Source organism: Salvelinus sp. IW2-2015, unplaced genomic scaffold (genome assembly GCF_002910315.2).
Source record: "Salvelinus sp. IW2-2015 unplaced genomic scaffold, ASM291031v2 Un_scaffold1437, whole genome shotgun sequence".
In the NCBI taxonomy this organism is placed as follows: domain Eukaryota; kingdom Metazoa; phylum Chordata; class Actinopteri; order Salmoniformes; family Salmonidae; genus Salvelinus; species Salvelinus sp. IW2-2015.
Window position 1 is genome coordinate 226,300 of NW_019942907.1, and position 13,378 is coordinate 239,677.

Sequence of the window (13,378 nt, forward strand, 5' to 3'; positions counted from 1 at the left end):
AGTTTATTCCAATCAGTTGCCTAGACTGAGTGCTGTGGGGTATATCCAATCAGTTGCTAGGCTGAGCTGGGATATCCAATCAGTTGCTAGGCTGAGCTGGGATATCCAATCAGTTGCTAGGCTGAGCTGGGATATCCGATCAGTTGCTAGGCTGAGCTGGGATATCTAATCAGTTGCTAGGCTGAGCTGGGATATCCAATACTATACATGAGAGTGGCAGATTCACCAGTAACACGCAGAAAGCTGAGCGAGCATACATGTCCATCTCTAGAGGACAGGAGAGGTGGGAAGAGGAGAGGATGAGGGAGGAGAGGAGGCCTGGGCCTGGGTGACACTGGGAGCTTCAGGAGGAAGTCTGACACCTTGCATTAATGCCCTGCTGGCATTGTAACCAATTTTTAGCTAATTGTTCAGGAGCTGGTGGAGGAGAGAGGGAGGGAGTCCGAGGGACGCTAATCCGCTAGTCTCCGGTTCTGTATTAATAGCACAATGCAACGCAGAAGCCAGGACTGACCTTTTTTACTGACGGTTTCCTATGTGCTAACGTTCCCCCAACTTTCCCCACCTGAACGGATGCCACAAATAGCACAGTACAGCATCGTTGTGTACAAGGAGAGTCCCTGGGGAAGCTCAAAATTTACTCCTCGCAAAAACCTCAGTTAGCTGCAGGAAAAATAAAATATTCATCCTCGAGGTGGAGCGTTGGTTCTGTGGCAGCACTGCAGGTTTGTTTGTATGCCTGGTCGGGTGGGAAGATAAACATCAGGGAGAGAGAAGCTGCAGAGAGCCTAATAATATATGCATTCTGGAGCCAACAGACATCTCCACTATGACTGACTGACTGATGTCATCTCCACTATGACTGACTGACTGATGTCATCTCCACTATGACTGACTGACTGATGTCATCTCCACTATGACTGACTGATGTCATCTCCACTATGACTGACTGACTGATGTCATCTCCACTATGACTGACTGACTGATGTCATCTCCACTATGACTGACTGACTGATGTCATCTCCATAACAAGTGGACACAATCATCCACTGAGTGTTACCTCTGATACAGACAGGCCAGGCAAACACAATTTTCCCAGAAGAGATTTATCTCTTCCCAAATACAGGTAGATATTTTCTGCTGGCTGCTGCCATGACATATTGGTAAACATCACCTGTTCCACTTCAAAGAATATCCTTGAAATGGACGGAAAAGGCAAGCAGTGTATAATTCCCTGATTTCCGGTGCTTATCTATGGCTGGAACTTAACCGATGGCATAGAATGTGGATTCATCTTGACTTTAGACACATTTTGAGTTCTGAAAACATCTGACCAGCTTTTATTTTGGAGTGAAGTGTCCCTTTAAACTCTGGTCTACTTCCTGACCTGCCCACATTCTGTCTAGTGAAAGCACTCATCCCTCATACCACTGCAGCACTTTACAGTCCTTACAAAATATCTCCTTGGTGCCACAGGCCCAATGACACTCCAGTCATTTTGCTGTTTCAAATGATCTTATTCATTTGGACAAAAGCCCTAGCAGTACTTGACCAGATTGAATTACGTTTTTTTTTTTACTGTAAAATGGGGCAATACTTCCAAGGTTTCTCATTCAAGTTCCGTCCGTAGTTCAGACGATTCAGACGATGGGGCTATCTCGGCAAGGGCACGGGCCATTTGTAATGAGCCTCACATAAATAACTTCATCATTCTTCTGACTGCCGAGCAGCAAGGAAGGCAGGCAAAGGAAAGAGCAACCTTTTCCCCTTGCAAAGCACTGCAAAGAATCCCATTGAGACAGACCACAAAGGTTAATCCTGCAGTCCACCAAGCCCATTTATTCTGGGAAGATAACATCAGTTGCAGAGACAGGATCCAAAATATGATGTCGCTTGACTGGGGAACTGATCCGACAAATGAGGGAGTGGAGATGTTCCCTGAAGTAGGAGCACTCTATAAGGGCTGGACTGATGCAATAAAGCCAACGAGCCTCAAGGCTTTTTTTAATACAACTTCATCAGTCGCTGCCTACTAGGCTTGATACCTGCCTGGTGTGGTAATCGAGCAGTTGGAGCGTTGGGCTAGTAACCAAAAGGTTGCTGGTTCAAATACCTGGGCCTACAAGGACAAAGCTCCAGGGATGCTGTACTACTATGGCTGACCCTGTTAAACAACACATTTCACTGTACCTATCTGGTGTATGTGACAATATAACAAAAATGATGGTAATGGCTGGCATTGTGTTTTTCTATATGTTTGTGTCTTGAGTTTGTAAAGAACAGTTGCACTAAAGTCATCATTAGTTTGAAGCACCCCACTGGGCACAGATGTCAGTTCAACGTCTAGTTTTCATTTTCATTTGGTTAAGTTGTCCAGTCATGTGAATTCAATGTGAAATCAAGAAAACATTTCACCATGTCATTTGGATCTATGGTGCCTTCTGAAACTATTCAGACCCCTTGACTTTTTCAACATTCTGTTTTGTTACAACTTTAATCTAAAATGGATGAAAAATATTATCATCTTCAGCAATCTACACACAATACCCCATAATGACAAAGCAAAAACAAGTTTTTAGATATGTTTGCTAACTTATAAAAAACAGAAATACCTTATTGACACAAGTACTCAGACCCTTTGCTTTGAGACTCCAAATTGAGCTCAGGAGCATTCTGTTTCCATTGATCATCCTTGAGCTGTTTCTACAACTTGATTGGAGTCCACCTGTGGTAAATTCAATTGATTGGACATAATTTGGAAGGGCAAACACCTGTCTATATAAGGTCCCACAGTTGACAGTGCATGTCAGAGCATTAACCAAGCCATGAGGTCGAAGGAACTGTCCGTAGAGCTCAGAGGCAGGATTGTTTCGAGGCACAGAGCTGGGGAAGGGTACCAAAACATTTCTGCAGCATTGAAGGATTAAACTCTTTGGCCTTTAATGCCAAGCATCACATCTAGAGGAAACCTGACACCATCACAACAGTGAAGCATGGTGGTGGTAGCATCATGCTGTGGGGTTGTTTTTCAGCGGCAGGGACTGGGAGACTAGTCAGGATCAAGGCAAAGATGAACAGAGTTAAGTACAGAGCGATCCTTGATGAAGACCTGCTCCAAAGCACTCAAGACCTCAGACCTAGGTGAAGGTTCACCTTCCAACAGGACAATGACCCTAAGCACACAGCCAAGACAAGCTTCGGGACAAGTCTCTGAATGTCCTTGAGTGGCCCAGCCAGAGCCCGGACTTGAATCCGATCAAACATCTCTGGAGAGACCTGAAAATAGCTGTGCAGCAACAGTCCCTATCCAACCTGACAGAGTTTCAGAGGATCTGCAGAGAAGAATGGGAGAAACTCCCCAAATACAGGTGTGCCAAGCTTGTAGCGTCGTCCCCAAGAAGACTCAAGGCTGTAATCGCTGCCAAAGGTGCTTCAACAAAGTACTGAGTAAAGGGTCTGAATACTTTCAGAAGGCACTGTAGATAAAAAAAATTGGGGGAAAAAGTTGAAATTCCCAGATGTTGACTTTTTGCATAATCCAATTAGTTTCCCACATTGATTAAATGTCATCGCATAGATTTTTGGGGGTTGAAATGACGTGGAAACCAGTTTTTGCCCAGTGGGAAAGCCCATTCACGACTTATTGCAAATAAACTCAGCAAAAAAAGAAATGTCAACTGCGTTAATTTTCAGCAAACTTAACATGTGTAAATATTTGTATGAACATAAGATTCACCAACTGAGACAAACTSAACAAGTTCGACAGACATGTGACTAACAGAAATTAAATAATGTGTCCCTGAACAAAGGGGTGGTCAAAAGTAACAGTCAGTATCTGGTGTGGCCACCAGCTGCATTAAGTACTGCAGTGCATCTCCTCCTCATGGACTGCACCATATTTGCCAGTTCTTTCTGTGAGATGTTACCCCACTCTTCCACCAAGGCACCTGCAAGTTCCCGAACATTTCTGGGGGGAATGGCCCTAGCCCTCACCCTCCGATCCAACAGGTCCCAGACGTGCTCAATGGGATTGCGATCCGGCCTCTTCGCTGGCTATGGCAGAACAATGACATTCCTGTCTTGCAGGAAATCATTGAGATTGCCTGCAATGACAACAAGCTCAGTCCGATGATGCTGTGACACACTGCCCCAGACCATGACGGAACCTCCACCTCCATAAACCTTGACTCGTCAGTGAAGAGCACTTTTTGCCAGTCCTGTCTGGTCCAGCGCCAGTGGGTTTGTGCCCATAGGCGACGTTGTTGCCGGTGATGTCTGGTGAGGACCTGCCTTACAACAGGCCTACAAGCCCTCAGTCCAGCCTCTCTCAGCCTATTGCAGACAGTCTGAGCACTGATGGAGGGATTGTGTGTTCCTGGTGTAACTTGGGCAGTTGTTGTTGCCATCCTGTACCTGTCCCCGCAGGTGTGATGTTCGGATGTACTGGGTGTACCGATCCTGTGCAGGTGTTGTTACATGTGGTCTGCCACTGCGAGAACGATCAGCTGTCCATCCTGTCTCCCTGTAGCGCTGTCTTAGGCGTCTCACAGTACGGACATTGCAATTTATTGCCCTGGCCACATCTGCAGTCCTCATGCCTCCTTGCAGCATGCCTAAGGCACATTCACGCAGATGAGCAGGGACCCTGGGCATCTTTCTTTTGGTGTTTTTCAGAGTCAGTAGAAAGGCCTCTTTAGTGTCCTAAGTTTTCATAACTGTGACCTTAATTACCTACCCTCTGTAAGCTGTTAGTGTCTTAACGACCGTTCCACGGGTGCATGTTCATTAATTGTTTTTGGGTCATTGAACAAGCATGGGAAACAGTGTTTAAACTCTTTACAATGAAGACTGTGAAGTTATTTAGATTTTTATAAATTATCTTTGAAAGACAGGGTCCTGAAAAAGGGATGTTAATTTTTTTTGCTGAGATTATATATTTGTCTAAAATATACAACTGTGAAATCCAAATACTATTGATTTTCCATTCTGCCTTTGTCATGTACAGATTGTCCAAAACATTCACAATGAAAAAAACGTCGCTTTTTTTCAGTTCAGCCACATCCACCTACTTTACAATCTTCCTTAGGGTTGTTTTTTTTTGTTCGTTTTTTTAACAAAAATAACATTATTCTGCTTTACAACAGTCCAAAGATGAGTGGTCAATTATTTATATGATGTATATGATGCCCTTACGTGACAAAGCACAAGTCATCTGACAGCACAACACATTGTTATCACACCATTCTCTACCTGCAAAACAGCTCTCCATAATTTCAAACATCGGCCATGCAGGCTGATTCATTGCCGTAAAGTACCACATTTACCAAGGGGGTTAAAAATGGGAAATCATTTTGACATGTAAATGTTTTTTAAGGTGAATTCAAATATTTTACATTGGTCCGTTCCCAGAGTTACTTTTTACATTTCCAACCCCTGTAGCCTACTAACTACTGTGTACAGGTTTGCTGTATATCTGAACAGCTTTCAAATTAACACTGGTATTGTCCCAAGTGACACCCTATTCCCTACATAGTGCACTACTTTTAAACACTGTCAGACCTATTCCCTACATAGTGCACTACTTTTAAACACTGTCAGAATCCCAAATGACACACCATACCTACATAGTGCATTACTTTTGATCAGAGCCCAGTGGGCCCTGGTCAAAAGTAATGTACTATATAGGGAATAGGGTGCCATTTGAGTCGCACACTGAACCCTACTCCTCTCATCACCAGCAGCTATTTTCACAGCATTGTCAGGCATGTCAAATCAGATAGTGCTCTCTCTCCCACTGACGCAGGCTGATTAGGATGAGCCGGAGAGCCAGGTCTCGTTCTGCTGACTGTAGCTGTAACTACATGACAGTGGGAGCTAGCGCTAGCTGTTTGCTACGGGCTGAAACTGCCCTCATCCAGCTAGCATCGCTTCAGGTAACGCACACCAACTGTTCCGGTTGGTTTTGAATTGGAAAATATTCTGTCCCGTCTTTTTGCCAAGAAAAACTATCTTTCATGATCTAGGCTAGGGTAATATACAGGCAGTCACACACGCACAAACGATCAGCTGTATCTCATCCATAGCTCCATCATCCTTTGTCCTCCATCCACAAATGCACACAAACAACAAAAAGCACCATTGTCTTATCACAAAGGCAACGTGGCAGCTGCCTGTATGATTGGCCCCTGGGATAATCTGGCAGAGCCTGCCTGCCTTTGTGGATGGATTTGTGCTCACAGAGATCGCCTACCTTGCATTGTAGGCCGGTGTGAGGAGCAGATTGCGTAAGAGGATCACCACAGTAACTGTGTAATTCAGAGGATGCTCAGCCCATTGCATCCCCAGCTACCCCAGCCATGCAGCCCCAAGCCAGCCCCTCCATGTTTGTTTTACTAGTGAGTGGGCATGACTGGCTCCCCTGCTGAGGACCATTACCACAGGAAGACGCTGGCACAGGGGGATTATCCAGCCCCGTGGAATCGAGGGGGAATTAGAGATCTAGAGACGGAGGGAGAGAGAATGGGGGGGGGGGGAGAAGCAGATCCCCCCTCATACCCTAATGCAGGAAACCAGGGATGTTTCACACCCACATGAAACTGTTCATACCTTCTGGAGCCCAGTCAATGAAAGCTGGAATGGACATTGTGGGATTTTGCTTTGTGTGTCTGTGACATATGTTATGTTTAGAACATTCTGTTTCCTAGAAAACCACTCCTCTTTCACATTATTCCATTGATGTCACTGGCAGCATTACGTGGTCCGCCTTGTGGGGGGAGGGAGGGAGGGTGAGAGAGGATATTCACTCTGGTCCCCCCACCCCATGGTGCTCAGGAATCAGGAACACAACAGCGACTGGACTAATTTAACCTGATCTCAGGATAGATTATAAGGGAACTTGTTGAGTGAGTGCGGGAGAAAGGGCCTTCGTCCCGAATGGCAGCCTATTTATGACTTTTACAAGGGCCCATAGGGCTCTGGTCAAATGTAGTGCACTATATAGGAAATAGGGTACCATTTGGGAAACACTCAGGGGGCAGAACCCACAGGTCTCCTCCCTGGCTCCGGGGGACAGAGTGGGGCCTTAGTGGACCGAGGTGGCAGAGCGACTCATGATGTCCCATGGCCACGCTAGGCAGGCTTAGCTACTCGTTACATTAAAACAGGGGCTTCTGTGACAGAGTCAGCATTATGAAAGCTAAGAGGATTACGCTGATGGACATTTCTGGCGTTCTCGCCGTCAATTATCAAAATGAAAAGCAGTGACTGGGCAGGCCTGGCATGCCCTGCGGCACAGAGYAGCCTCTATCTCTCTCTCGGTCTGTCTGTCTTCTCTGTTTATCTCTATCCCATTCTATCTCCCTCTCAGTCACAGAAGGGGTTACTGACGTTCACAAGTTTTTTTGTGCYTGTGCCTGTGCCATGGATTATAAAAAAGGGCATTTAAATTTTAATGTTTCTAAAGTGCAAAACTGTATGTTACGTAACTGTACTGTATAAAACTCTCCTAGCCCCACGTCAGTGGGCCAGCCATCCATGCTGCTCATGCCTATAACTCCCTCCATCCATGATCCCTCTCTCAGCCCACCATGACTAGTGTGTTTGTGGCCCACCGTCCTCTGACTGGCCGCGGGGTCATACGTGGGGCGTTCTACTAGCAGACATGGACGTTGGTGTGACGTCATTGAGTGTGTATAGTGTGTGAGGTAGGGTGGTGCGTAGAGCCACGGCAGTGACCATGTGGTAGGAAGGCTTGGGCCCACCCTGGGGATTAGCACAACGCTGCCTGTGAACGATACGATGTGCCCCCACTGCTGCAGCAGCGGACATCAGCCAATGACGAGCCACGACCGAGCAGGAAAAAAGGCTGCTTTGTTAGTCACAACACTGACACCCTCACACACGGCTGTGTCTGAAATGGCACCCTCCTCTCTTTATAGTGCACTACTTTTCAGCATAGGGCTAAAAGAAGTACACTTTAAAGGAATTAGGGTGCCATTTAGGCCTACAATGCACACACACACACCCGATACAATGGGTAATTCAAACTTCACAGGGATAACAATATTGACCTTATATGTGGATTAGAAAAATTAACAAACCAGCGAGCCATTTTAAAATCAATTTTTACTTTCCTCGGTCTCATAATAAACCTGATTTCAGTTACCTGAAATACAAGCATGAGAGAATGTACTATTCTAGTGTGTTATTTACATGACAGTGCATTATGCTAATTTACCAAGATATCACTGCAGGGACAATGTCATCTCTAACCCTGGAACTGCTGCTGTGTGAACACACTTGATAAAGGGAATCTGAGGCAGACAGAATGGATGAAACATGGCTCCATCAAGTGGCGTCAAACTGTAACTGCAGCAGTACCGTTTAGTAAAGCCCCTGTAATGGAACCTGCCTACATACAGGCAAATCCATTTAATCAACTCAGGAAGTAAAAATGAAAACTTAAAAAAATATAAAAAAATTGGACCTCATTGAAACACTGTTCACTTCCTGAATTGCCCCCAACCCTGCCTACAGCGTAAACACGTCTCGTTCCCCTCTCAACCCACGGGAAAATATATAGGAAACAAACACATTTATTTGTTCAGAAAAGGGAATTTAAAGGTCCAATATGCAGTAATCGCGCCGCCATTTCCTGGTTGCTAAAATTCTAATAATCTCAGTTTATGTGACAAAACAAACGATGTATACTGTAGAGAATCATTGTACTATCTAAACCACGGTGAAATATCTTTTCAATAACCCAAAATATAGCATTTTTTGGCTGTTTGAGGCTGGTGTATGAATCCGAAAGTAAAAGTTGCAAAAACAAAACGTAATGGGAAGCATCGAAATACAACAGATCTACCACTTCATAGACTTGCTTTCAATGAGAACGACATATCAAAAACTCCCATTTCTATGTGAATTTGGTTGGGTCACCAAAACATTACATATTGCAGCTTTAAAGAGAAACACAAAACAACAGATACACTGATAAACCATTCCAGCCTACGTCGAACGATGTTGGGACTCTCCAGCGGTGAGCTTTCACCTCGCCAGCCCAGTCCAGAGCCGAGGGGGCTTGAGGAGAGGTAAAAATTACCCTAAGGGTCACATCAAGGAGAGGTCACTCCAGAAAAGCCCATCTGTCTCTCACTGCGGTGGGGAAAGACACACAATAAACAGTAAACAGATTTTTAAATGGGGGGGGGGGGACGACAAATCAACACAGCAGTTGGAATTCAAACAGCTGGAGGCTCCCGAGGGGAGCTCAGGCAGCCTGTGTGTGGAGAACACCTAGAACCCTGTGGTCCTCTGGGTAATAGTCCTCACTCTCCTCCATCCTGTCTGTGTGATACTGTCATGACTGACACCATCTCTGCTGCATGTTGCTCCTCTCTCCTACAGGATACCACAGCATACTGCTGATGCAGCTCCTCCCTCCTACACCACAGCATACTGCTGATACAGCAGCTCACGGATCTTATAATAGTCATCACACAGGCATCCTTCCAGGCCGATGCGCCCCGCCTCCGTCTGTACAGGGGAGGAGACAAGGGTTAGAGGGGTCACACGTGCATTATCACTGAAAACTCCCAACATCATAAAAAATGATATATTTAAAAAAAATCACAAGCAGATGCAAAATGGAGATTAAGTGTTGCTGACTTTTGTACAGAAGCAGAAATGGTTTATTGTCACAGGTTCCTAGTCTTGGCTGTTACGTCTGCTAATTTCCAACTTTGAATAAAATGTATCATGTCGTTTCTGCGTCATCCTTCCTTCCCCAGAGCATTCTTGTAAATAAATAACAATCACTATTAAATTGAAGTTAAATACATATATAGTTTTGTTGACAACACAACAAAACAACCCATGCACCCTCTGGGCTTATTTACCATTTCCCATGCAGCAGCTCAGTGAAAGGGATGGTTTAGGCTGTCACAGAGCGCTGAATGTAAGGAGCCTTGGCTAGTGTGACCTGGAACGGCTCATATCTCCTGTTTCTGTAGTGTGAGGCATCTTGATGTACAAGTACACCCCCTGGACAGGACGCTCGTCTATCACAGGGCCTTACCCCCAATCTCCTTAATGCTGAGTGCCAAGCAGAGACTTAGGTATGACTCGGCCAGGGATCGAACTCCCAACCTCAAGGCAGACACTAACTACAAGGCCACCGAGTTGGTGCAGAATGAACACAGGGCTGAATTAATGACCGTACTGTGTGTTGGGGAGGGGGGGGACAGACGGACAGTAAACTTACCCTGCGGACGGCCACCATGTTGTTACACACCAGCACTCCTCCCACAAACTCAGCCTGGATGCCCTCCCTCAGCAGTACCTGCTTGAAGTCGGACAGGCGCGGCTCGTTGATAAACACTGACTGGTGGCCTGGGATCTGTGAGTTAGACAGGGTGTGCATGGGTTAGAACCACAACTGTTTTCTATACACCTGATCCAAGACCAGTTGGACTCTGTGGAACTAAAACCATACAGTCGCTATACATTGGAGGTGAGTTTAACAAGGCTTCTGTTTTCAGCGAACATGTTCAGTTGAACGATTTTAATGTATATTCCAAAATGTTATGGTGAAACATTGAACAGCACATTTTCAAAAGGATTACTGTGGTATTTTACAGGCAATAGTCAGACTGCAAATCACTTTGCTATTACTAATACACGGCCACAGGATTATCTGTGACGGCAGTTTAGACCCGAAACAGACACTTACGTTTGTCGCACACTACCAACTTTTTACTGACGTTAGCGGCTAACAAAATATACTGAACAAAAAAATATAAACGCAACATCCAACAATTTGAAAGATTTTACTGAGTTACAGTTCATATAAAGAAATCAGTCAATTGAAATAAATTCATTAGGCTCTAATCTATGGATTTCACATGACTGGGAATACAGATGTTTGTCACAGATACCATATAAAAACGAAAATGCGCCTCAGGATCTGATTACGGTATTCCTGTATTCCTCCCTCTCCCCCGGCGCCAGCGCTCGCTCTCCCCCTCCCCCGGCGCTCCCCCTCCCCCGGGGCCAGCGCTCGCTCTCCCCCTCCCCCGGGGCCATGGCTCGCTCTCCCCCTCCCCCGGGGCCAGCGCTCGCTCTCACCTCGTGGGCAGGCAGAGGCTCCAGGGTAGGGATGACATCACTCTCCTCCGACAGCTCGCGCACATCCTCGCCAAACAACGTCTTCATGGCGCGCTGCTGCGCCACCACGCTATGGTCTGTGGTGGCATCGTCAGCAGGGGTCACGTCCATGGCCAGCTCGCTGTCTTCCACAACCTCCTCGCCAGTTCCCTTCTCGCCTTTCACCATGCCCTCCTCAGGCAGCACGCCTGTGTCCACCTTGACCACGCGCATGTCCAGTACGCCGTCGATCCACGCCAGCTCTGTGTCCTTGGCGCGGCAGAACTGCAGCGAGCTCACCAGTGAGTCTTTCAACCGCACCTGGGGAACAAGAACACAACCTCTGATGTACATACGACAGAAAGTGGTTAAGCTCAACGTTTACGTGTTTCTATACATTTCTGCACATAAATAAAACTGCCTCTGTAGCTCAGTTGGTAGAGCACGGCGTTTGCAACACCAGGAGAGTGGGTTTGATTCCCTGGACCACCCATACGTAATACTAATGCACGCTTGACTGGAAGTCGCTTTGGATAAAAGTGTCTGCTAAATGGCATATATTATAATATTATTATAAACCTTATACACAATTGAGCCATTGTCTGGTCCAGAACTCTAAGATGGCTTGACCTGGGTTTGATTAGTTACAGCAGGGGTGGGCAATTCCAGTCCTTGAGGGCCTGATTGGTGTCACAGTCTTGCCCCAGCTAACACACCTGACTCCAATAATCACCTAATCATGATCTTCAGGTTAGAACAACATTTGATTAATCAGCTGTGTTTGCTAGGGATGGAAAAAGAGTGTGACACCAATCAGGCCCTGGAGGACTGGAGTTTCCCACCCCTGAGTTACAGTAACCGTGACTAAAGCACATCAACTTTCTGACTGGTGAATAGTGATAACAAAATGATATGTCAAATGGGTCAATTAATCACAGGGCATTAGTCAAAAACCTGTCCCAAAATATCCTGCATGAGCATGTATTTTTGTATGACATTCTACCTGGTAAATGTGTGTCTCACTGGTGGCGTCCACAGTCTCCTGCAGCTTGGGCGTGTAGACCTTGATGTCCTTGGTGAAGGCCTTGCAGGACTCGGCCAGGTCCAGGCTGGCCTCGGGGGGGCCATGCACGATCACCAGCTGCCGCGGCTTCATTTGGTTAATGATCTTCTTGATGGAGTCACCGTCCGAGCGYCCCTCGTAGTCGATATAAGTTACCCTGGCTCTGCACAGGAAGATCAGACCAGAATTGATAATTTCTCAATATTTTAAATATGCATTATTAAGATTTTTTTTTTTTTACTTTTAGGATCATATTAGAAAGAAATGGGCACAATTCATATTTTGTGCAAATAAAAAAAATACTTAATAGTCTTGGCAGTATAATTAAAATCACAAGCTTACATTTTTCAGCAATATGCCTTGTATGTCATTAGAATTTACGTCAGAATGATTTTAGCAGTGAGGCTCTGAATACGTCTGCTCTCATTTAGGTGTTTGGGCCCAATTACTTGATCTCTAGGTTCTCCGTAGTGGAAGTACACTTGGTGGGTACTTTGGATGAGGAGTCCTGGTCCATGGGTTCGTCCCCGTTGGCCATGCCCGACTCCAGCTTGTTCTTCTCCTCCTCAGTGGCCTGGAGCTCTGGTACCAGGAAGTCCTCCGGTCTGGAGACAGTCATTCATTAGTACAATATTGTGTGACGCCATCTGGAGCTGCTACAAAAAAGATTCCAATGCATAGCTAGAGCTCATTATCCAAAGGGGTTTCCTGTTTCGATTTCTACATTGTGCTCATTGACCTGATCGCTCTTCCATTAGAGCTGACTGATTCACTCGCACTACCAGAAGTCACCCCTGATTTTGAACTCTCTCTCCATAACACTACTAGTTCACTGACTACAGTACCTGTATGCATCTCTCCCATAACACTACTAAGTTCAACTGACTTACAGTACGCTGATGAGTCTGCTCCATCACACTACTAGTTCACTAACGCTACAGTACCTTATGACTCTCTCCGGATTCACACTACTAGCTTCCTGACTACAGACTGATGACTTCTTTTACTCTATTCCTACCTCATAATCACTTTACTAGTTCACTGACTCACAGTAGTCCTGATTGATCTCTCCACATAAGTACTTATCAAGTCCTGGATGATCTCTCGCATAACACTACACTAACTCATACCTGATCTCTCCAATACACTCAGTTCACTGATCTACGAGTA

At 45.7% G+C, this 13,378-nt stretch overlaps 1 protein-coding gene across 1 annotated transcript; it reads right to left on the reverse strand.

The window, feature by feature from the left end:
- Nucleotides 1-8,106: 8,106 nt before the first annotated feature.
- Nucleotides 8,107-12,842, reverse strand: LOC112070833 (cleavage and polyadenylation specificity factor subunit 2). The gene is made up of 5 exons (XM_024138284.2): nt 12,658-12,842; nt 12,149-12,371; nt 11,128-11,466; nt 10,265-10,399; nt 8,107-9,537 (listed from the first exon to the last, which is right to left on the reverse strand). Exons 1-5 carry the CDS (start codon nt 12,825-12,827, stop codon nt 9,445-9,447), a joined length of 960 nt encoding a protein of 319 aa, XP_023994052.2. The 5' UTR covers nt 12,828-12,842; the 3' UTR covers nt 8,107-9,444.
- Nucleotides 12,843-13,378: the final 536 nt, after the last annotated feature.